Source organism: Fonsecaea erecta (assembly GCF_001651985.1).
Source record: "Fonsecaea erecta strain CBS 125763 chromosome Unknown Scaff9, whole genome shotgun sequence".
Taxonomy (NCBI): domain Eukaryota; kingdom Fungi; phylum Ascomycota; class Eurotiomycetes; order Chaetothyriales; family Herpotrichiellaceae; genus Fonsecaea; species Fonsecaea erecta.
Window position 1 is genome coordinate 1 of NW_017387252.1, and position 22,464 is coordinate 22,464.

Below are 22,464 nucleotides of genomic sequence, written 5' to 3' on the forward strand. Positions count from 1 at the left end.
AATAGGCAGATGGAGTAGACGCGTGTAGACACAACAAAATGAGATGAGAGAGAAAAAAAGAAGACAGAGAGAGAGGTGAGGCAGACGGACAGCCAGAGGGGGCAAGAGAGAGAGAGAGAGAGGGAGAGAGAGAGAGAGCAGGTGATTGAAAAAGAAAGTCAAGTACATGACACGACCGAGCCCCAAAATGAAATTGTATTTGTGATCAAGAATGAACCTTTCCCTGCTTGTTGTCCAGCTCGCGTGTAGAAAGAGAGAGCAATATCCTGGTTGTTTTTTGGGGGTCAGAGCCCTCCATCCGGCTAGATACCTGACTGCTTGGGTGATAACAGCATTCATCTCTCGGACTCCTGTGTCCCAATGGCTCGAAACGGCAACTTTTCAGGGCACCAATGAGAGCACGGCGGGTGCCTTTCCTTTTGCTCTCGCGAGAGACTTATACCAACAGAAGTCAGGAAGGAGTTGTTTTGTTTGCTTATGAAGACAATCTCGTGTGCAGAGCTGTGGTGAGCGAATAGAGCCGTGCAGGACCACGAGATGTTGCTCCGTCGGATGCTCTGCGCAGTCCGCTGGCCCGCAACCCCAGGGCTCGCTTGGTCACCCACCGCATGGACAAGAGCCGCCTGCTGCTGAATGTGTAGACTCTGGCGGTATCAGTAAGGCAATGAATGAGAGCTCTTGAGGGGGGCAAGGCCAACATTCTGACTCAACACCACTATAGAACAGATTTAGCTATTTAAAGCAAATTCGCTCAGAGCTGTGAGTATAAAGATTCGATGCTGCATCGACGAGTTGAAGAACCTGAGCCTCCAACAGAGCGATTCACAAATTTGAGTATCGAATGCCCCTGATCGTCGATACGGACGATAGAGAAAATCACCAGCGGTGTCATTCAGCCATGCCTTCGATCTTGCTTTTTGGCGTAACAGGCCTTGTTGGCTGTGAGTTGCCTCTATGCTTCACGCACGAAGAGGTTCGATGACTGACATATAGTAAAGCACATCTTATTTTGGCCCTCAAGAATGAATACCCCAATCTTCCAGTCACCGTGTTCTTGCGCAACAAAACTCTCGACACGTATCTGTACGAAACTGCCGGTGTGAAGCGGATCGTACATGGTACGTTTGACGAGAAGGACAAAATCGTCGCCCTCGCCAAAGAGCACGATATTGTAATCAACGTTGGTTCGTCATGGGATGTGCCTTTGAGCGAGGCGATTGTGGAAGGATTGAGCCAGCAACCGGAAGAGAAGAAGAAGACCCTCATCCACATGAGTGGAGCGGGCAATTTTGTGGACAAGAGGTGGATAGATGGGGCGTTCCACGCGGAAGCAAAGGTCTGGGATGTAAGTGAAATGACCGACTACACGCTTGTATGCGACGAGCTAACAGACGTGTGACAGGACAGCAATCCAGAAGACATGAAGCTCATCAACCCTTCCATGCTCAATGGTGGGCCAGACACTGTGTAAGAGATCATCCCTAAGGCCTAGAGCACCATGCATCTTGGCTGACAATCCACGACGCGTGCAGAGTCCTGAACGCTGGCAAGCAAGGTAACATCGGGACCTACATTGTCTTCCCTTCAGGCATCTATGGCAACGCAGCGGGGCCAATTCCAGCCCTAGGGGTGGTTCAACTGATTTACCGGGAGAAAGCGAAAGAGCTGGGATTTGTGCCGTACGTCGGAGAGGGAAGTGCCATCTTCAATTGCCTCCACGTCAACGCCATTGCCCCCTTCATGTTAAAGGTCCTGGACCTGACACTACGCGAGGATACGCCTCAAGGGTCTGTCTATGAGCGGTGTTTCGTGATTGGGGGGCCCGAAATTGCGTGGAAGGACGCATCAGCAGCTTTTGCAAAGGCTCTGTACGCGGACGGGATCGTGTCGAGTCCTCAGGCCAGAAGTGTGACGCGGGAGGAAGCAGGCGAGGGTGAGTTGCCGATGCTGATGTCGAGCAGTGTCAAGTTTGTGTCGCGACGGGCAGAGAAATTGGGTTACCAGCATAACGAAGTTGGACTGGTGGAATTCTTGAGCAAGTCGAGATAGTGATGAATCTCCATAGAAGGAGGGTGCCGTGGAAACGATGCTATGCCTAATACGGAATCAATCAACAGTTACGTCATTGTCACCTGCCAAAACTTAAGGTGCAGCCTCGCCCGGCCGGTGCCCAGCCTTGCTCGCCCAGCCTCTCCTGTACTTTCCTGCCACCTCATATTCACACCATACATACAAGAGCGTTTCACTAACAAAAGCCTGTTCGCAGTGGTGAGTCTCTCTTCCACACACTGCTGGACTTTTCATATCTAACCATCTGCAAAACAACTACACCCTCACCTTCTCCTCAAGCACCGAGCGTCTTCTGGGTACGGCACAGAAACAGCTGCCGCATTGACCGAGCGATTTCCCTGAGAGCATTACTGCTCTCCTTCCTGCCGTCATGGCTCCTGTCAGCGCTCAAGTTGACATTCCCGACCTCAAATTCTCCTCCCTCGAACTCGATGCACGCTCAACCAACCCTGATGAAATGACGGCGGCATCCTTTACCAGGCGAAGCATCTTCCCCAAACAGATATACAATCCTCTTCTCCCACGAAGCGATGACTCCATGATCCTCTCTCCAATGGACACCTATAACGTCCTTACCGCAAGAGATGCCCAAAACACCAAGGACCCGAACCCGGGTGCCGGGTCAATTAACCCGAACGACATCAACATGAAAGGGATACAGGCGCTCTTTGCCATTATCGGGGCTGCCTTTGTACTCGGTGCCATTTGGTTTTTCTTTTGGGCGAAGAATGGCGGCTTCAAATGGCAGAAGGGTGACTGGGATGAGTACAAATCCACCGTTCTGAGACGCAAGGGTCCCAACGGAACGACTCTCAGTAATGCAACCAAGAGCACGAAGCTGGGTGGTGGTAGCGTCGTGGGAGACGGCTATTCAGACAAAGACACAGCGACGATACCTGACACCATGACCGAAGCTATGACCGAGACCATGACAGAGCTGTCTTCCGAAGCACCCATCATAAAAGAGAAACAGTCCAAGAAGAGGGAAACCCCCAAAGAGAGGAGGATTCGAGAAGCCAGGGAAGCCCGCTGGGAAGGAGGCCATGACTACGACGTCCGCGCGTACCGACATGAAAAGCCTGCGCGCGTGGGAGGTCTCAACAGAGATTCGGACGCCCAATTTTACGGCACTGATTACACTGCGACCGAACGTTCTGGCAGTGATATCGCCAGCAACAGCCACCGACAAGCACCGTCTTCTCGCCAACATAGCCCTGAGAAACGTCAGACACGCCGCGACTTTTCGTACGGCCACGAGAGTAGCTTCAGCGTCTCGACTCCACCACCAGCTGCTGCACCATCGCCTGGTCCTCGTCCACCAAGATACCACTCACCAAACAAGAATTCCAGCCCACAACGTCCAATCCGCACGGTGCCTGGTTCCTTCCATGCCAATCAGGATTTTGAGACTCAGAGTGTTCAAAGTCAGCATACAAAGACCTACCACCATCCCCTTCCCAGCTTGAGCGGCCAAGGACCCGCAAGGGCTGGTGGCTACAGACGGGACAGGCGAGATAGCCTTGATGACTGATGACTGGCGGGGTGTCCATGATCGTGTCTCCAAAAAACTGAAGTTGCGAGGTCTGGCTGGCCTCTTGGTCGGTTCCAACCCCATGAGAGCAACTTCAATGGTGCGGTATAGGGCAACAGCCGAGAAGGACGTATGAAGTGACGACGAGACTGTATTGTAACTCAGACATTGCTGCACATTGGGCAAGGGAAAGATTGTCCTGAAATGGCGTTTTTGGGACTTGAAATACGGCAACGAGGCTCGTGGAAAGGGCACGGATGAAAACCCCCACATGGTTGACGACGGAAAGGAAATGGAAAAAACGGGAATAATGAAAGCGTCTTGACAGACATGGACAAAACTGCATTAAGTGAACATTCTAAGGTCGAGAATTGTTGCAAGCGAATACAAATACCCACAAAGAGCATTAGCATGCACAGATATTGTGCCCAGCAGATAGAAATAACAAGTACGGGAGTACAAATTCAAACATGACTCACCAGTACAATGTCCTCACAGTGGCAGAGAAGAGTCATTCTGAGTGTGAATGAGCATGATACATATGTAATGACATACCAGCACCATATCTTTTCTGCCGAGTACATACAATATGTAGCCCGTGCCAACCATCCACCCTACTCGCCCCCGTCTGTCTGTCTGTCCGTCTATCTTGACCATTGAGTTAGTTAGCTAGTTAGTTCATTCAGACTCGAGTCGGAGTCGGAGTCGGAGTCGGATTCGGGTTCAATCGTGCTGTTTGCAGTAGTACTTGAGTACCCCTCGTACATGGGGACTTCTTGAGCGCGAGGTAATTGCTCGAGGACTCGGGTACATTTACAAGTGATCAATCACTCACTCACTCACTCACTCGCTCGCTCGCTCGCTCATGCGTCAATGGGATCCTATCCCGTTCATGGATGCAAGCCTACCTACCTGCCTGCCTGCCGACTAATATACTGTAATTACGACCGAGGTACATTCATATACATACATATATATGTATAGGAATATGTATAGGTATATGTATATATATGTATACTGTCAAGGCCACAAAAAGAAAACAAAAAGAAAGAAGAAGGGAAAAGAGAGGAAAGCAAAGAAAAGCAGCAGAAAAGGGCTGTGAGATATTGGCTTGCCTGGCTGGCTACCCTGGAAAGAAGAGAAAATCGGTCAAGCCGTGGCTCTCTTCGTAGGTAGGTAAGCAGGTAGGTATGTATGTATCTGTGGGTGAGCGTGCCAACGTAGGTGAGTGAGCCCGTGCGTCACACACCCAGAGATAGGTAGGTACAGTAGGTACAGTAGGTACATACTTCACTACATACAAGACAGGGTTGAGGGAGGTACGGACGTACTCTGCGTTCACTAGCCTATGACCTGGCTACATAGTGAGGCAGATAGCTATCCGGGGTACAAAGCTAAAACACCATGGACGCACGGAGCTTTGCCCTGCCCTGCCCTGCCTTGACATCCCCAGCTCACAGTAACAGAATCAATCTCCAAGAATTCAATCCAGCATCCCCAAAGTCCATCCAAGAATTAATTGCGTAGCAGAGGCCCCCGTGGTGAGCACCTCGACTGTCATCGTGTCGTGTCGTGTCGTTCCGTGAACATGAGCCTGAGCCTGATACCAAAGTTTGAACCGTGACAGCAGGTCCAGGAAGGAAAGGGGATCGAGCCTCCTCAGCCAAAAATCCCCCCCCAGTGCCCATGTCCTCCTCTCCACTCCAATCCGGCCAGTGAGGCAAGGGGCGAAATCAATCCCAGCGTGTATTCCCAACCATATCAAAATGGAAACAGCAACTCGCGCTTTCTCTGTGGTCAATATGCTGCCATAGAACATGTCTCGCTCTCCCAGGGCCCACGATTTACACCTCGATCCTCGCGGCCTTCGGCACCTTACCGCCCTTGCCGTCTGTGCCCTTCATCTTCTTCGTGCCTGCAGCCTTCTTGCCAGGCTTTCCCTCCACAGCGCCGACGACTTTCTCGACCGCGCCCTCGACCTTGTCTGTGACGGTGGGCTTTCTCTTGTGTTGCGTCGCCGGGGCGCGCTTCTTGGTCACGCCTGCGGTGGTTGCGCCGGCTTTCTTTGAAGCGGTCTTGCGCTTTTTGGTGGTGCCATCCGTGGTGGCGGCGCTGGTGGTCTTCCGTTTGCGGACAGGCTCAGTCGAGACCGAGGTGAAGACTCTTGGCTTAGCGTTGCCAGTCGCGCCGCGTGTTTGGGCCATTGTTGGTGCTGGTTTGCGGTCCGGGTTGTGTGGATATGGGTTCTGGTAGTTGTACGGAGGTGTGACGGTGCGAGGTGGTCTTGAGAACTAAATCAAGCCAGGTGTCAGTTTGTAAAGAGAGTGGAATCGTGGGTGAACTGCTGAAAAAGCGGGGGTGACAAGGTGACCGGTGAGGCGCGCGCAGAAGATACGGTCACAACTTCCTGGGGAAACGAGGAATATTTATAAGGCTTGGAACAACGACAGATAAGTTGTTCGCGACAACATGTGAGTCACGAGAGGAATGGAAAATGAGTGGTGGGAGGTGTGGTTCGCAGGCAGCCAGCTCCAAGGGTGGAAGGCGACAACAACGGATAAGAGGGAAGACGTATTTACGTACCTTGGGATGCAAGAGTATCTGCTTCCTGAAAATTATCCGGCTGATCAACAACGACCAGGCGACCAAGATGAGGTAGAGAACAGAATGAAAGAAGGTGTTGTGGGCGGAATTGGAGGGAGGAAAGGTTGAGGCGATTGACGAGGGTGCGAAGTTGGGCAAGTCGGGCCCTTTTTTGAAGTGTCGAGCTGCGGTTTGCGAATCCAATAATGAACGACACGGCCAAGAAGGCGAAGTTGCCCGGATGATCGAAAGAACACACAATACCACACCACACAACCCTGCCAACATCCAACATCCAACCTTCACCATCCACAATTTCCGTTCCATCAATTCTGCGCCCCATGGTGTGTGTGCCTGGTGTTTCGCAGCTGGTTTCTTTCCATTCGTCCACTGCAGCTGCCACTGGTTACTTGACCCCTTAAGCGCCACCGTCGCCGGGCGCTTGTCACGGCACACTTGTATGGTCACTTCTCGACCAGCCATTGATATTCTTGGTGTCAACACAATTCTTGTCGTCTTCAGTCGTACCAGTCTTTTAATTTTAGGGATCGATCTTCCAGGGCCGGACCGCCGGCAAGGTGCAGCGCATTTCGAACTTCCCACTCAAACTCGGCCAGGGCTCTCAATTCCGACCCCACAAAGAGACCCCCGATCAAACCGTGTAGCGTTCCAGCCATGAGTCCCAGACTGCTGAGCAAAATCAAAATGAAGGACACGAAATTCCGAGGTGACCACCAAATGGCGACGAAACAGCCGATCGAGACCACGGCAGAGCCAACGAAATGCACAAGCCCATAACGTCGTTGTTTCCTCTCCCGCAACTTGTACTTGTGGATCATGGTGAGGATGTCTCTATAGAAGTCCTGGCTGATCTGGCTTCGTGTGGGGATGTCTGATATTGCCTTGTCGAAATCTTTCTCCTCGAAATCCACGATCTGAAGGCTGGGATCACCGGTACTCGAGTCGTGCACGGCTGCATGAGCTTCGACTTGGGTCGGACCAGATGGCCGACTAGGGCTTCTTTCTAGCGTCGCCTGCACAGCAAAATGATCGCTCAATGAGCAGAGGAGGGTTGGATGTCTTTCAGTAAGCACGACTTTCACATCGGCGACACTCCAACCTTTGCCAATGCCACTGAAAAAGATATAGTCCAACCGCTTCGCTTTAGGGTCAAAGTCTGTGCCTGATATCTTCCGATCATGGCCTTGTGCCAATTGCTTCTGATGAGCTTTGTTCCATCGCCATGTGTTCAACACAGAGTCGCACGTGTGTCCGTGTTTCCCTAAACTTGTCTCGACAGTCGGGGTGTCTTCTTCGCCCATGCGTTTTCGGCGCTCTTTTTCAGGCGGATCCACGCTTGCTCCAATGCTGCTTCCAGGATTCATGACCCGCCAAACGTCCTGAACTCCAGCACGGCTTTCCACCAGGACATGTGCAAAGCTCAACGGGACCATATTGAAGTCTCCCAGGCCAATGACAAGACTGCCTCTATCAGACGCCGCACGCATGAGTTTCGCAATCTCCCAGGCTTGTGCTGTCCGATGGCAAATGTAACTGTCGTTTGGCTCCTTTTCGTAAGGGGCGTGTAAGTGAGTGTTGAACACTTCAATATTGGTCCCATCGGGCAAAGAAATTCTCGCACATGCGACACCCTTCCCAACAAACCAGTCGCCGCGGAAGTAAGCCTGAGGTCGGCCATTGAGAGGATAGCGATACATGGAGGATTCGATAATTGGCCATCGACTAAGGATAGCTAACCCAGCACCAAAGATGCCAGAATGGTAGAACTTGCCGAATGGAAGGAAAGACCGAGTGCTGTCTCGGATGGCGAGGTAATCGGTAAATGTCCAGCATTCTTGCAAGCCGACGATATCGAGTTGAGGAGAATAAGTGGCAAGCCGATTTCCTATTTCGGACAATCGTTCGTGTCGGTATTTGGCGATATATTTCAGTCCCCAGCAATTCAAGGTCAGAACATTTATAGATGAAGTCCGAGAATCCTCGTTGCCTGATGTTGGACGTGGCTCCATTATTGACGAATGTGACAACTAGATCGAGATAGGTCGAAGAGCATTGAAATCCCTCTCGGCACCACCGAACGCCAAGCAGTTTGATCGATGAACTAGTGAAGCATGCAAGGACAATGACATGGATCAAATATCCGGAACTGAAGGATTATGACATGATGTAGTGTAACAAAGCTGTAACCCAAACGACCGTAAAATGGCCTGGGAAAAGGACCCAAGCCTTTTTTGCTGTGGTCCCTGCTACAGCCGCGACGCCTAGGAGAGATAGAATTGGAAGAGGAAGAAAAGAAAAGCAGAAGGATTGATTTGATGACGAACTTCGGCCCGAGAGGAAAAGCGCGGCCGGCACGTGTTAGTTAATGATGACATAAAGCCCCAGCCACAGTCAGCCACAGTCAGCCACCACGTCCAGCCATACGAGAGCACGGCCCTAAACCCTCTTTGGAAATTAAACGCCTGCAAGATTGCATACTATCAACCCACAGCAGCTTGCAGTGTAATGGGACTGCATGGCCATCTCACATAAATTACATTGTCAACCAGGATGGCCGATTAGTGTGAAGGCTCTTGCAGGCGATTAATGGCATCTGAATGATGCCTTGCCAAGAGACATGTACCCTAGGCGGTATTTGCTCCGTGCCCTCTTAGGCGTTTTCTCTGCTCTTTCCAGAGCAACATCTAACGCCGGGATAGTTGGCGGTATTGTTGACCAAAAAGCCCTGAATATGCGGTCTCAGTAAATTACATCATCTTCCTGCCCCCGTTCAAGCTCTTCGCCGCCATGATCGTGGTCGTCGTGGTCTTTGCTAACGCTGCTGCGCCGCCCCTCGGTTTTCGTTGCTTGTGCTGAAGTTTCGCTATCTTGTAACGGGTCGGAAGAGTCGCGCAGGGAGACATGGTCATCTCTGTTCCTTTCATCGTTAACCAGATCCGACTGTTCTTCTCTGGCTGCGGGTTCGTCGGCCACGTCCTCTGTCTCGTGTCGATCGTCCATCTCATCTGCTGCGGTAGGTCCAGATAGGCTTGTTGATGAAATCGGCGGCTGCTGACCGTCCTTCTGTCTATCCTCTTCTTCCCTTTTGAGTTCCTCCTCCCTCGACTTCTTTTTCTCCTCAAACTCCTCTGTCTCTCGCCGAATCGTCGCCTCTGCATCCTCAATCTGCTGTTTAATCTCGTCTTCCTCAAAGTCGCGCAACTCCCAGGGTTTGTAATAAAGTCGTGGCTCGGCCTTGGTCTGTAAAAATCCAGCCGACACCCTCATATTTCTATGTCTTAATCTCATAGCTTGTTCATCCCAGCGCACCTGCTCGACCCGGCGTTCGTGCTCGAGGTGTTCCTTTTTGAGGCGCGCAGATTCGGCGATTTCATGGGACTCGCGTTTTAAGCGTTCCCGTTGACGAGATTCAATTTCTTCGCGACGCGCGTTTAACGTCGTTGTCTGGTTGTTTATCTTTGTTCCAGCGGAAGTTCTTCGGGGAGTATTCGATGATTGCGAGAGGGTGCCGAGAAGGGCACCAAAGAGTCTTCTGTTCCGAGATTTATCTTGTTCCAGGGCTGAAGATGTTTGTCGCCGGCGAGGCGGAGGAGGAGACATGGCCGATGGTTGTCCTCCTGCGGCGGTTGCTGCAGCGGGAGAAGTTGCTGATGGCGCCGTCGGGGAGACATCCCCATGGCTAGAAGCGGTCGTTGATGTCTGAGAATCGAGGCGGGGACGTTTGTTTGATTCTGAGGATTCCGAGACGGAGGATTGACGGCGTTTTAGTGAGCCATTTTGTTCTGCAGGATCGACTTGAGGCTCCTCGGGAATGAGGACAGCGGAGGATATCATCATTCGCAATGCGAAAGGGATTCAAGAGTGGAGTTCTGGTGAAGGAGGCACCTGCTGCTTACTCCCGCAAATATTTGGTCTAGCAACCCGGGCTCTGTCTGGATGTGTACATGAGATGCAGGCGGAGCTCCACAGATCTTTCTTTTCCTGCTGCACGTGCTGCTTTTGCGTGTGCGGGGAAAGGGGCATGAGGCTTAGAAATTCGCCCAAGGCTGAGCATTTTTCGATGCGGTTCTGTTTCCTCTGTCCCACCTTAATATTTACGGCCTCTTCCCTTTCTGCGTTGTCGACAAGCTTCGTGTTGATTCACTTCTGTACCAACTACCGAGAAACTCACACAATTTCTAGTCACCTCCACAAAATCCTGAACATACAACCACAACAATGTCGCGCCACCACCCCGATTTAGTCATGTGTCGCAAAGCCCCCGGCATCTCGATCGGCCGCCTGTGTGACAAGTGTGACGGCAAATGTCCCGTCTGCGATTCCTACGTACGTCCCACGACTCTCGTCCGCATCTGCGACGAATGCTCCTTTGGCAACTACCAGAACAAATGCATCGTCTGCGGCGGAGAAGGCATATCCGACGCCTTTTATTGCTTCGAGTGTACGAGGCTGGAAAAGGATAGAGACGGGTGCCCGAAGATCATCAATCTGGGATCCTCGAGGACGGATCTGTTCTATCAAAAGAAGAACTTCAGAAATCAACAATATTAGGAGTACGAAGACGCTGCGCCGCCTTCCAGGTGGAAGCTGGCTCTGGCAACCAAACATACATCGATCGGCGTGGGCCAAAAGGAGCGAATATCCGAGTCTTCCAGGCTGTATCTGGTTCCGAAGGAGAAACTGGTTACGGCTTCATGTCTTGTCCAGACTCGGAGGCTGTTCGAGTTATTTGCCCAGTTATTTGCCCAGAAACGTCGAATGAGACACGAGGCATCTCGAACTCTTCGAGTCCTGTGGTAACCTAGCGTGTGCGCTTGGTCCTTCCGACTGAGAATTATGTCCGAACGGGGCACCATGCGGATCTGATACTGCCTTCAGCATCGGCAGTGCCGTCCCTAAGCAGGACAAGACTCGACATCAGTCAAGGATCGAAACCTACTAGCTAAAGAGGAGATCACCTCCTGAGCAGAGCACGATTATGGATGTTGCTTATTGAATGTTCGAAGGCCAGATCAATGCGGAGATGGAGGCAAACTGGAATTTCCGAGTGTAGGAGCCATTGCATTATCACGGCTGGGGAAGAGGTGCTTTGAATATGAGCTAGGGATGGTTCAATTGATTCATCGCTTTTACCGTCATATCCCTTTGAGCATGGATCTTGGTTGCTTTTGTCGTAGAAGTCTTCCTACCGCCTCATATGATTTGAAAAAGAGAAGCTATTTTGCAAGTCTTGTCACGCAGCATACGGTTTCGACAGTGGCCCAGCCCTGCTGCCGCACAAAATTCGTCTCTCGTCACCTTTTCCCTGGTCTCTTTGGTCTGGCAAATCCTCCTCTGGGCGTTGCCGTCCCCGATCCAGGCGCCGAGCTGTCGCCGCCTTCTACACCAGCATCTCCACCAGTGACACCTCCCGCTGCGACCAAATTCTTGACCTCATGCTCTAATCTGTCACCGAGCAACTCCTCCGGGTCTCCGGCCTCGAGTCTCTTGACAATTTCAACACCTTCAAATCCCGCAAGTTTAGTCAACCCCAACTTTGAGCTCGCATGAACCATCCTTTCCTTGATCTTACTCGTTCCCGGACATACATAAATGAATATGCTTCCGGGAACACCTTGTGCGTTGTAGAACGTATAGCTCGGTCGATCGCCCGGTATGTTGCTAGCCACTGCACCTGGGTGAACATCAGAACTGGTGGATAACAGCCGGATCTCTTCGGTCGCGATGTCGATCCCGAAGACGGCCATATTGCCCCCCGAGTTATTAGTATCTTTGAATCCTGTCAGGGCAGACTTGGCTTCATCTGCAATCTTCATCATCACACCGCCTTTTCCCGGCCCTGCACCGCTTCCTCCTTCGCCCATCAGATCCCTCCCTCGTGTCCCATGCCTCTCTTCCTCCTCAGCTCGTTTTACGGCTTGCAATTCTCTTTCCTCTGCGCTGAGGAGCCCGGCATCCACAGCTCCCCGGGCGCTAGGAGTGGGAACACCACCACTTGCGGCTGCAGAGCCCTTGGAGCGCTCATCCCATTGGGCGGGATCGAGGATTTCTTCCCTCTCAGTTAAAAAGACAGTGTCGGAGAACTTTTCTGAACCGAGCTCGCGCATAAGAGTGTTCCGTGTCGATGCAAAGAGAGTCTTTTGCCGCACGGGGGCTCGTGAAGGGACATATGTTATTGCTATCAGCTCGTTTGAAGTAGGAGCACGGCGCAGGAACAAGTAGAGGGGATCTGTCAGCGTCAGAATGTCGGAGAGCGTGTGGATGCTGTTGAAGAGGCCGGAATGAGAGGAAGGGAAGCGGATTGCCGGAAAAGGTGTGAGTGACTCAGAGGTGATGCCAGCAGGGAGGCAGAAGAGAGAGGTATCGCTGGTAAAGGTGTTGAAGGCCGAGTGCAGGTCGGAGGACGCTGCAAGCAGAAAATAGGCAACGGTCAGTCTCACAATTACCACATCCCAAGTGCAAGGGACAGTCATAAGTCACCTGTGATTCCGGACTGCATGATGGTGGATTTCTGCCTCTAAAGGAGACCTTAAGAGGCAATACAATGGAGCTGGTTGCCGTCTTGCAGCAGGCGTGCAGCCAGGCTCCTACTTTGGTGTGAGGAGCTGGAGTGTCAGATAGGGAAGGGAAGAAATCCGGATGCTGAGGACAGAAGTCATCAATGATGCCGAGTATTCACGGTCTTGTCTGCTCGGTCTTCGAGATATCATAAAAACCAACTACATTGTATGTAAGAATGCCACATATTGAGACCCCTCCGTGGGGTGCCTGCCCGAGGCTGCACTTTGCCTGATTTGACAAACGACAGCCTCGTCAACTCCAACTACCAGTTCCTTGACCGCCATTTTTCAACTAGACATCTCTGGTAGTGCACCAAAGGTTCTATCGGGATCGCTCTGCCGCGGGATTTCTACATTTAATGTGCCCAGGCCAAACTTGTTCAACATGAAAGCTCATCAGCTCGATTTAGGACAAGGGAGAAGCTGTGTTGTCTGTGAACGTCAAACCATCGATGAGATGCCCATGGCGGCAGAGTGATAGATCAGTGGCTCTCCTTCTATCCACAACGTTTCCTCCAGACACTTAACTCCCAAGGTCCGACGTTCTGTGGGTACTGTCAGAGCTGTAGCACAACAAGTCCCAGAAACTGGAGTCGGAATGTTCCGACCATGGTCAGCACCCCAAATCAGCCTTGGACGATCACTCCCCGCAACCTTGTGGGTGAAGAAAGTGTGGGAGCCTATCAGGTTGGACACTTTATCCTCTGCCTCCCTCATGCTGTGGCAAGCCTCCACGGAAAAGCCCTGTTGAGTCCTGCGATCTTCAGGAAAGGCACCGAGATATGCAGTTCAGAACGAAACCTCGGACTTGACAATGACCCGGAGAGTAATCACGTTCGGAACATGATCAAGCTAAGACTAACAGGCTACCATGGAAGTGAAGTTTTGTATAAGGAGTTAAACGGCTCTAACATCGGATTGTCAGCTGTGAGAAAGATATTGTTTTGCTAACATCGATTACCAAAATGGCTGTCACGTACCTTGTAGGAGAATCTGCCACAGAGAAGGGCAAACTACTCTATCACGCCCTCACACCTCTGCTGATTGTTGTTTCCCTCGGGAGTGTACTTTATGTATGCCGTCCCCTTCCAGCAGAGCTGGATCAGCCCTCCAAAACCCATCGAATCTGACACAAATTACAGACTTTCGGGCTGGTCATATATCGGCTTTACTTCCACCCACTCGCCAAGTACCCCGGTCCATTCTGGGCCAGGATTTCCAATTGGTACTCGGTGTATCACGCTGCTATCGGCGACAGACACCTGCAGACTTACTGGGCTCACCAGAAATATGGTACGTATTATCGAAGTCTGTGGTAGTGCCAGAGATTCTTGTAACAAAAAGACCAATGCGAAACATATGGAAGTAACCAAAAGAGACGATCGTTGACGAAGTATTGTTTTCCGGCCAGGCAAGTTCGTCCGTATTGCCCCCAACCTTGTGACGATCAACGACCCAGCGGCCATCAAAGGTACGTATGCTTGCCCAGAGATACTGTTTCGCTGGAGAGCCGATGGCTTGTATAACGACCCCAACGCTGACTGTCCTGATCAGACATCTACGGCGTGAACCAGAACGTGCGCAAGTCCGTCTTCTACGAAGCCTCGATCGCGCACAATGGCTTCCAGAACATTTTCTCCGCGCGGGACCGCGAGATTCACGCCCGCAAACGCCGCATTCTCGCCCCAGCATTCACCGAAGCGAACCTGTCCTCCATGGAACGGTACATCCTCCCGCACATTGACGAATTCTTCCACGCCGCGTCGGGGGAAGAGCGTTGCTCGGCACTACGCAATTGCTGGGCTGCCGACCTGGGAAAATGGGGTAACTACCTGACCTTCGATGTCATGGGCGATCTCGTCTTCGGGAAGGACTTTGGCATGCTCCGCGGAGACGAGAGTCGAGACCTCCCCAATGTCATTGACGCGGCGGTGCATCGGCAGCTTCTTGTAAGTTCTACACCTCCCCCTATGTGTTGGACAAGATGGAGGAGAGAGAGAGATGGAGAGCCAAAACAGTAACAACAATCGAGAGAACCCTCGGCTGATAAATCATGGGACGCAGAACGGATGCAGCCACTTCATGCTCAGATGGAACCTCGACAAGCTCCTCTTCCCAGACATTGTCCGCCGCGGCCGGCAGCTGCTCGTCTACGCAAAGAAGCAAGTCCAGCTGCGCAAGAACGCCGACCAGAACCGCAAGGATTTCTTCTCATACATTACCAATGCCGAGAACAAGGACGGCACCAAGGCGTACGCTGAATCCAGGGAGGTATTTGCTGAAGCGAGAGGACTCATCGTCGGTGGTATGTCCATCCCCAATGCCTCGTGTCTGATACAGGGATCCAGGAGAGAACGTCAAACTCACAAGTACTTAACATCTTCTGTGACCTACAGGCTCTGATACAACGGCTACACAATTGGCGGCGAATTTCTTCTATCTGACAAACAACCCCCCCGCTTTGAAGCGTCTCGTGGAAGAGATCCGGTCGACATTCAACTCCGCCGACGAGATCCGCCTTGGGAAATCCCTCGACAGCTGCCGCTATCTCCACGCCGTCATCAACGAAACCATCCGCCTCAGTCCCAGTCTCCCCGGCGTCCTGCCTCGGGAGGTGCTTAAGGGTGGCCTCACAGCGGTCGGGGAACACTTCCCCGCCGGCGTCGAGCTCTCGGTCCCCATCTACGCGGTCCACCATTTCAGCGACGTCTTCTTCGACCCGCACATGTTCATTCCCGAGAGATGGCTGCCTGAATACACGAGCGAGGATGCCGTGAAACGGTGCCACGACGCCTTGACCCCGTTCTCCTACGGCTCTCGACAATGCATCGGCAGGAGACTCGCGGTGATTGAACTTTATCTCGTTCTCGCCCAGGCTGTCTGGAAATACGACATTGAGTACGTCTCAGGTGGGAAAGATGATCGGTTTCCGCAGAATCCGGAAGTGGTAGAGTACAAATTGCTTGACCATCTTGCTGCTGGGAGGTCGGGACCCGTGATAAGATTCACAAGCAGGGAGTAGGAAACAATGGGAAGACAGAATCTTGATTCGTCTGGGAGTGCGGAAGTGCTCAGAAAGGGCTCACGAAAGGGAATCTTTGACAGTCGAAGCACGCTAGTTAGGTAAATCATAGGAGCATCTGGCGGTAGTACAATTTTCATAGTAGTTCAATCACAAGTCCTCCAAGCCAAACGGACTGTTCCGTTTTGGACGTGTTGGTAGCACGAAGCCGCTTTTTCTCTGGCATTGCGTCAAGCCATCCAGAAATTGTTGACCAAGGTCCCCAGGTCTGGAGGCAAGCCAAAGTCCGGTTCCGAAGAGGGCGGCAGCTGGAATTCCCACAGGCTCGGATCTTCGGATAGGAAGGGGAAAACCAAGCCATTCTCGCCGCTCCCTGGACCGAGTTCGGCGAGCGGCAGCGCGTTGAGCCCGATTCCCGTTTCAGTGACGGTCTTTTTGTGTTCGGCAAGCTCGGTCCCAGATCCCATCGCAGGAAGGAATTCGGCCTCCGGGCGTGCTGCAGGGAAGAGGTGGTCGGAGAGATTGAGGCGTGACGCCACACGTCGAACTCTTTCCCACAAGTACTGGGACTGAATCGAAGTCTCCGCCAGCCTTTGCAGCCGGGCCAGCGCGACTGTCGAGCTCTGCCGAGCCTTGTTGGCGATGTCGGCGGGAACTGAAAGCTCCTCACCGTTGGCTGAAGGCGAACCCACACCGGAAGACTTGTGTGTCGTGGCAAAAAGGAGGATGTCCATAGCAGAAACGAGGAAATGATTGAATTGTGCCTGGTGAAAGAGGTATTCTTTCTTGGAAGAATCCAGCTGGGTCAGAACCTTGACCGTCTCCGCGGCAATGTCCACAGAGGTGATCCAGATGTCCGAGGGCGCGGCGCTCCGCAGGCCAGAGCAGAGGAAGGCTCGAGCGATCAGCGTCCTGAGGTGGTAGGCTCGTATTTGTAGAGTCGTCCGCACCATTTGGAGTCCGAGGCTGGCGTCTTCATCGAGTGCGAGTGCTTCGAAGTTTTCGGAAGCTCGAGTCGCCCACAGGTTCACTCGGTAGAGAAAATAGGAATAGTCATCCTGGAAGTTGGAAAGTTGCTCGGGATTCAAGATCTTGTCGTTCAGGAGGGCGTCGCAGGACTGTTTTCCAATACTTGCGTACTCGATCATGAGCTGTAGAAAAGGTGCATCGACCTGTAGGCCATGACATTAGTGGGCTGCGCTCCAGATATGCCGCGAAAAGCTGATGCATTCCTGCAACGAATGGGTCTAACTCACCGGTTGAGGAAAATACGGCTCCGGGTGGAGGTTTTGCATTGCGTTCGAGAAACCCAAGGCATAGCTGAGATGCTGCTCGAGGACCACGACCGTCCAAACGGTGTTGATTGCTTGTGATCGGCTCTTGATGTCGGCGAAAGAGCGATCAAGCACCATTTTGCGATTCAAACCCAGCTCAAGGATTATGCGGCTGACATTCACTGTGAATCTCCATGCTAATCTCCACCGAGCACAATGCAGATGGTATAAAATCTGGTCCATCAAGAATTAATCAACTTGTTCCCGGATACTTTATAGACGAAGTCAGACATACCACCAATGTCATCAATATCAAATCTTTCAGATCAACTGCAGCACTCCAAATCATAGTTTCGATCTCGGAGTGAAGAGACTGTAACAGCCTCGAGGTCAACGTTTGATGGGTATCACCTTCTGCCAGGAGGCCAATCGCCACGACCATTTTCAGGATGGCCAAGTCCCCTTTGCCGACAGCGCATGTTCTTCCGCGGCCTGATCGACCGCTGGCCGTATCTGAGAGGTGGTTCATGACCTCATCGAGGTCGGAAATATCCAGGATAGGATACATTACCAGTTCTAGATTGTGAAAGGCCTGCACTCCCTGCAAAATCAGGTTGTGGTCCATGTCGGTGAGCGGATCTGTAAATCTAGTAGGCGCAGAAGTATCTGGACCGCTCGTGCTCGACTCCGAAATTGATTCTGCAACATGCTCGATTTCGCTTCGGCTGATGTCACTCGATTCACCGTCGAACACCTCGCCGTGGATGATGGACAAGGATGTACGTGTTTGCGTGGCAGCGGGCCCATTCGGCGTGGTTTGGGCCTGTGAGAAGTCGAGCCCCAGCTTTCTAACACCTGCATCTATGACGTTGATGCAAAAGAAAGCGCTGGTGGATGTTTGAAACAGTGGCAAAGGCTGCTTCTGCGTGGATAGCCTCGTGTCGGGCTTGGTGAGACGATTCTCGGCTGCTTCATAAGCCGTTTGAATGGCTACGGTCTTTTTGATCAAAAGATCCAGCTTCTCGTTCTGCTGTCGAAGAAGCGAGGAAACCTCTGCTTCGAATTTGCGCTCATCGTCCCTACTGAGGTCAGATATTGCCGGGATAAATGAAGGTGTCTTACTCTGGTCGATGCTCGTGGACTTGGAAGTTGGGAGGCGCCTGAGCGCTGTAAAGGCAAGTAGCTTCTCGAGAAGCACAATATTTGCAGGGCAGTCGTCCATCACATCTCACTTTTGCGGCTTTACATTTTTCACACGCATGGGGCGTATATCGACTTCTCTTCCGAGGGCGTTGGGACGAGGCTTGTTGTGTCTCAGTATCCGTCGCCGTCGCTCCTGCTGTGCCTTTACCGCCAGAGACTTCGCGTTGTCCAGGCATTGTTGAAGGCAATATACGGGGGTGTTGAAAGCAGAAAAAGGTACAGAGACGGCGAAGGATAGAACCCGTCCCAGCTTACATCTCGTTTTCTGGGTGTGCATATATGACTAATTGCGGCTAACTGCGGGCGGTTAGTCGACGCGGAAATGGACCGAAGCTGCCACACTACGAGGTATACTGTACTGTAACATGAAAGGGGGGCGGGGGAGTTTGGAGCCTATCCGCGGGGGGGAAGAGTCAGCTCTGGGGCGACTTATGGGCTGCTGACCCCTGAATCTTCAGCCTCATTCGCCTGGCCGCCCACTAAGCTTACGGGTCCCGCCATTTTGGATGCAATATCTCTGTTGCTACCATGTCGGTTCACAAGGATTGAATCTGATATATATATTACCCGAAACCCTGGTCACCTACTGGACTATCCACAAGATTGACCTAATATGGTCATTCCAGCCTGTGGGTAGAAGTCATGGTGTTATAGTTCCAGCTCTGATGTTCAGCCTTGTTCTCGTCCGGACAAACCCCTCTGGACTAGTGGCACATATAGAACCCCGCGAAGCTCTTCTATAATTTCAGGCCCTGTACTACTTTGGACTGGACAGCTCAGACCTCTAATTGTGCCCGACATGTACCAATGGGCGGCTCCTCCCTGACGAATCCCTTTCACGTGCCACTGTGCTGGGCCGCTTTGGTGGAGCCTGATCTCTGATTGGTCCCTCTCCTATGTACCATCTTGTCCTTAGCCTCTGATTGGCCCTCATTATGTACCAAGTTGGCCAGTGCATCTATTTCACTTCATCGATCGATCCTTCTCAGCCTGACGAGGAGATTTGTTCTGTTCCTCATCAATGTCGCACCTCTGGCATCGAAAAGCGCATTACGTTCTTTAATCATTCTCAGGCTTCGATGGTCTGCGGATATTGTCCAGAATGGCTGAACAGTCTCGAACCTGTGAAGTGAGCCAACCTCCAACCCCTCGAGCACGTCGCATCAAAGACAGAGAGTGGAGAGCCTTGCGCCCTGAGATTGAGAAGCTCTACCTGGAGCAAGCTCATTCGAGAAAAGAAGTGATTGAGAAACTGGCTCAAGGTGGATTTCTCGTCACGTAAGTACTGGGAACACAATTGACCCTCTAGTACTCAATCTTGCTGCAAACCTGGCACTGTCGTCTCAACGAATGCGTACTTACCCCTAGAAAGTGAGAAGCAGCTCAAACATATTCTGATGAAATGGTGCATCAAAAAGAAAGTTAGCAGCATAGACATGGAAAATATGTTGACAATCAAGAGAAAACGTGAAGAAGGCGGCAAGTCGACAGAGTTCATATATCATGGGCACATTGTGGATCAAGCAAAAATGCAGCGCGCAGAAAAGCGATGGAAGATTCCACCCTTGTCCAACCCTGGTGAGACTTCTTTCTCCTATCCTCGCCACCCGGCACTGATTCAACATCGATAGCGCTCCCTTCGTACATTGAGGTCTTCAGCCCGAACACACCACGTCGGAGTCCACTTCCCAGTCCAGTTCTGAGTGAATTTATCGTTCAAAACTCTGGAATCGACAACATCTTCTCTGGTTCGAGTAACCTTACCCCTTCCGGCAATCACTTCCTTGAGAAATCACCGACCTTCGCAGCTGGTGAAGAAGGTACTGCAATTACCACGTTTGAGGCAGACCCGCTATTTTTCCAACATTTCGAAAACGATCTCCAATGGAGCCTCGATTTTGCGCAGACTAACTACCATGAAGGGGAGTTGACTATTCGCGCTCCTGCATCGTTCGCTTCCACGACTCGCAATGATATTGAATTTTCTTCTTTCCTCAAACTACTTGATAATAACGTCGACGGCCCGCTCGACTCTTCCCACGACTCTGCCATGGCAGTTTTCGGAGACAGCTCAGAAAAGCCAGCATTATGTCCGACGCTGCCAACCCCTGTTCCCAGTTCCCAAATCACTTCACCCTTTTCCTTACCAATTGGATTGAGTCCAACTATTTTATCCGATGACCGCCAACCCTCCCCAAAACATGACCTGGAGTCGATATCTCTCTCGGATGAAATCATATTTTACGGCATGAATCCTGAGGACACCATACCTGCAGTCCAGATGTTGAGGAAGCTGCTCCATAGTCTCCAAGAAAATGTGTTCCTAGAACACCATATGAGATCGCATGGCAGTTTCCGATCGAACCTGACGGACGTGATAAGAAGTGAGCGCCTGCTCGCTAAGGTAGATGGTATTGCGCTTTGGTCATACCAGGCTTCGATAAAGATGATCCAACAGCAAAGGGCAGCTCGCCAGTCATCCTCCACGAATTTCGAATTATCCACGCCACAGAGGAATGAAAACAATCAGCAGATTTCAGAATATCAGGCTCAGACTGCGTCGAATGGGGGCACGCTCATTGCCTACTGTGATGTCCAAACTTGGTGTACGACCGGCGGATTTCTTCAATTACAATTGCGTCGAATGTCCAAGGAGATCTCGGGCAGCGATAAAGACAGTACTGCGAATTCTATCTCTATTTGCGTTATCCCAGAGGTCAGAAATTACGCAATAAATGGCATCTACATTAATATCCCCCCAATTTGTAGGAGATCTCAGCAGCCTCCACTCTACACATCAATTCGAACATTCAATGTGGTTCCAGAGAGCTCCGAAATCATCACTTTTGTCAAGGAGAACAATCTAGAGGGTGTGAGAAGGCTGATAGGAGAAAAGAAGGCCTCTCCGCGGGACGTCGATCCATGCGGTGTCTCACTCCTCTCGGTAAGTATGACCTTTTTTTTTTTGAATATTCCGTTTCACTAGTCCTAATACCGGCGATAGTATGCAATGCTCTCAGGTTGCTCAGGGGTCTTTCGGTTGCTCATGGAAGGGGGGGCGAGCACAGAGCAATGTGAATTGTACGGGCACCCATTCCCAGTGCCTTTTACCATTCAATGAACTAACCCGAGTTGCTAGTGGTGGCCGAACATGCAACATTATTGATACGATCTGGTATTCACATGTTCAAGAGGCGGTCCACCTCGACTGTGCTGAGGCCTCCATATGGGAGCGTGTCGCCGATATTGATCATTGTCGTTCCATGACAAGGCTTGCGATCGAGAGCGGATGTGTTCCTGGAGAATCTATACCTTTGAACCAAAGCGCACCGACACCACTATTTTTTTACACCCATGCATGCCAGGGCAGTTTCACCAGATCCCGGCTCACAGGCACGATCAAGGCCATGCTTCGTCTTGGATATGACAAAGAAGTTCGGAATGACACTGGACAAACGCCTCAGCTATATGCAGCCTTCACGCATGGGGTACGATCTCTGACAGCAATGGAACTCCTGATTGCTGAAGGCGCAAATATATATGCCGTTGATGGCCACGGCCGAGGCGCTCTTCATTTGTGCCTCTGGTTTTCTGAGAGTCTTAAAAGGAATTACAGCTTCATTTGCCGATTGAGCGCTGAACGCCATATTAACACAGCAAACTGCTCCAGAAATAGGGCTTTTGGTGTCCGGGACACTGAAAGCACCATGCAAGAAGTGGTGTCCTCGGAGGACAGTGATAGCCAACCTGGCGAAGAGTCTGGCAGGGAGTCTGCTACCTGTGATAACGAAGAGGTTTCCTCTGTCTCTGATGACCCGTCGGGGCTTCGAGAAACTTGTCCCTGGTGCGGTAATAGAGCCCAGCTACAGATTAATTTTGATGGCTGGGCTCCGTTACAACACTACTGCTACTGCGAGCGTATAGATGTTGACGACTTCAACATGCCAGAAGCCGACGATCCAGAACCTCGACTATACTTGTCTAAGGCGCGGATCCGGCTCAAGCTCCTTGCCTTGTTAAAAGCGGGATGCTGCCCCAACTCGCTCGACAATGCAGGGTTATCCCCCAGTGACTACGCCACAGCAGAAGGACTGTGGTCACAATGGGAGTGGGCTCTCGCAAAAAGTGGCTTTCGATACGACGAGGGCACGAAATCGTGGGTTCAAGACAGCTGACGGTTCTGTGGGAGAGAGGAAAGCT

The 22,464-nt window shown here is 51.6% G+C and overlaps 10 protein-coding genes across 10 annotated transcripts; 5 read left to right on the plus strand and 5 right to left on the minus strand.

Moving 5' to 3' along the window:
- Positions 1 to 898: 898 nt before the first annotated feature.
- On the plus strand, positions 899 to 2,049 carry AYL99_09229 (hypothetical protein; the record flags this gene model as incomplete). The annotated part of the gene is made up of 4 exons (XM_018840736.1): positions 899 to 941; positions 999 to 1,345; positions 1,403 to 1,467; positions 1,533 to 2,049. 4 exons carry the CDS (start codon positions 899 to 901, stop codon positions 2,047 to 2,049), a joined length of 972 nt encoding a protein of 323 aa, XP_018689417.1.
- Positions 2,050 to 2,440: 391 nt separating this feature from the next.
- Positions 2,441 to 3,601, plus strand: AYL99_09230 (hypothetical protein; the record flags this gene model as incomplete). Its single annotated transcript, XM_018840737.1, has 1 exon — positions 2,441 to 3,601. One exon carries the CDS (start codon positions 2,441 to 2,443, stop codon positions 3,599 to 3,601), a length of 1,161 nt encoding a protein of 386 aa, XP_018689418.1.
- Positions 3,602 to 5,445: 1,844 nt separating this feature from the next.
- On the minus strand, positions 5,446 to 5,805 carry AYL99_09231 (hypothetical protein; the record flags this gene model as incomplete). Its single annotated transcript, XM_018840738.1, has 1 exon — positions 5,446 to 5,805. One exon carries the CDS (start codon positions 5,803 to 5,805, stop codon positions 5,446 to 5,448), a length of 360 nt encoding a protein of 119 aa, XP_018689419.1.
- An 897-nt stretch (positions 5,806 to 6,702) lies between these two features.
- AYL99_09232 (hypothetical protein) lies at positions 6,703 to 8,214 on the minus strand (the record flags this gene model as incomplete). Its single annotated transcript, XM_018840739.1, has 1 exon — positions 6,703 to 8,214. One exon carries the CDS (start codon positions 8,212 to 8,214, stop codon positions 6,703 to 6,705), a length of 1,512 nt encoding a protein of 503 aa, XP_018689420.1.
- Positions 8,215 to 8,944: 730 nt separating this feature from the next.
- Positions 8,945 to 10,039, minus strand: AYL99_09233 (hypothetical protein; the record flags this gene model as incomplete). The annotated part of the gene is made up of 1 exon (XM_018840740.1): positions 8,945 to 10,039. The coding sequence occupies one exon, from the start codon at positions 10,037 to 10,039 to the stop codon at positions 8,945 to 8,947; it is 1,095 nt and encodes a 364-aa protein (XP_018689421.1).
- Positions 10,040 to 10,423: 384 nt separating this feature from the next.
- On the plus strand, positions 10,424 to 10,756 carry AYL99_09234 (PHD finger-like domain-containing protein 5B; the record flags this gene model as incomplete). Its single annotated transcript, XM_018840741.1, has 1 exon — positions 10,424 to 10,756. The coding sequence occupies one exon, from the start codon at positions 10,424 to 10,426 to the stop codon at positions 10,754 to 10,756; it is 333 nt and encodes a 110-aa protein (XP_018689422.1).
- Positions 10,757 to 11,499: 743 nt separating this feature from the next.
- AYL99_09235 (hypothetical protein) lies at positions 11,500 to 12,704 on the minus strand (the record flags this gene model as incomplete). Its single annotated transcript, XM_018840742.1, has 2 exons — positions 11,500 to 12,611; positions 12,686 to 12,704. 2 exons carry the CDS (start codon positions 12,702 to 12,704, stop codon positions 11,500 to 11,502), a joined length of 1,131 nt encoding a protein of 376 aa, XP_018689423.1.
- A 1,026-nt stretch (positions 12,705 to 13,730) lies between these two features.
- AYL99_09236 (hypothetical protein) lies at positions 13,731 to 15,787 on the plus strand (the record flags this gene model as incomplete). The annotated part of the gene is made up of 6 exons (XM_018840743.1): positions 13,731 to 13,838; positions 13,908 to 14,058; positions 14,177 to 14,236; positions 14,320 to 14,714; positions 14,830 to 15,070; positions 15,162 to 15,787. The coding sequence occupies 6 exons, from the start codon at positions 13,731 to 13,733 to the stop codon at positions 15,785 to 15,787; spliced, it is 1,581 nt and encodes a 526-aa protein (XP_018689424.1).
- Positions 15,788 to 16,017: 230 nt separating this feature from the next.
- Positions 16,018 to 18,440, minus strand: AYL99_09237 (hypothetical protein; the record flags this gene model as incomplete). Its single annotated transcript, XM_018840744.1, has 4 exons — positions 16,018 to 16,959; positions 17,044 to 17,295; positions 17,357 to 18,140; positions 18,184 to 18,440. The coding sequence occupies 4 exons, from the start codon at positions 18,438 to 18,440 to the stop codon at positions 16,018 to 16,020; spliced, it is 2,235 nt and encodes a 744-aa protein (XP_018689425.1).
- Positions 18,441 to 19,366: 926 nt separating this feature from the next.
- Positions 19,367 to 22,439, plus strand: AYL99_09238 (hypothetical protein; the record flags this gene model as incomplete). Its single annotated transcript, XM_018840745.1, has 5 exons — positions 19,367 to 19,542; positions 19,637 to 19,842; positions 19,896 to 21,208; positions 21,269 to 21,345; positions 21,404 to 22,439. 5 exons carry the CDS (start codon positions 19,367 to 19,369, stop codon positions 22,437 to 22,439), a joined length of 2,808 nt encoding a protein of 935 aa, XP_018689426.1.
- Between the last annotated feature and the right edge of the window lie 25 nt (positions 22,440 to 22,464).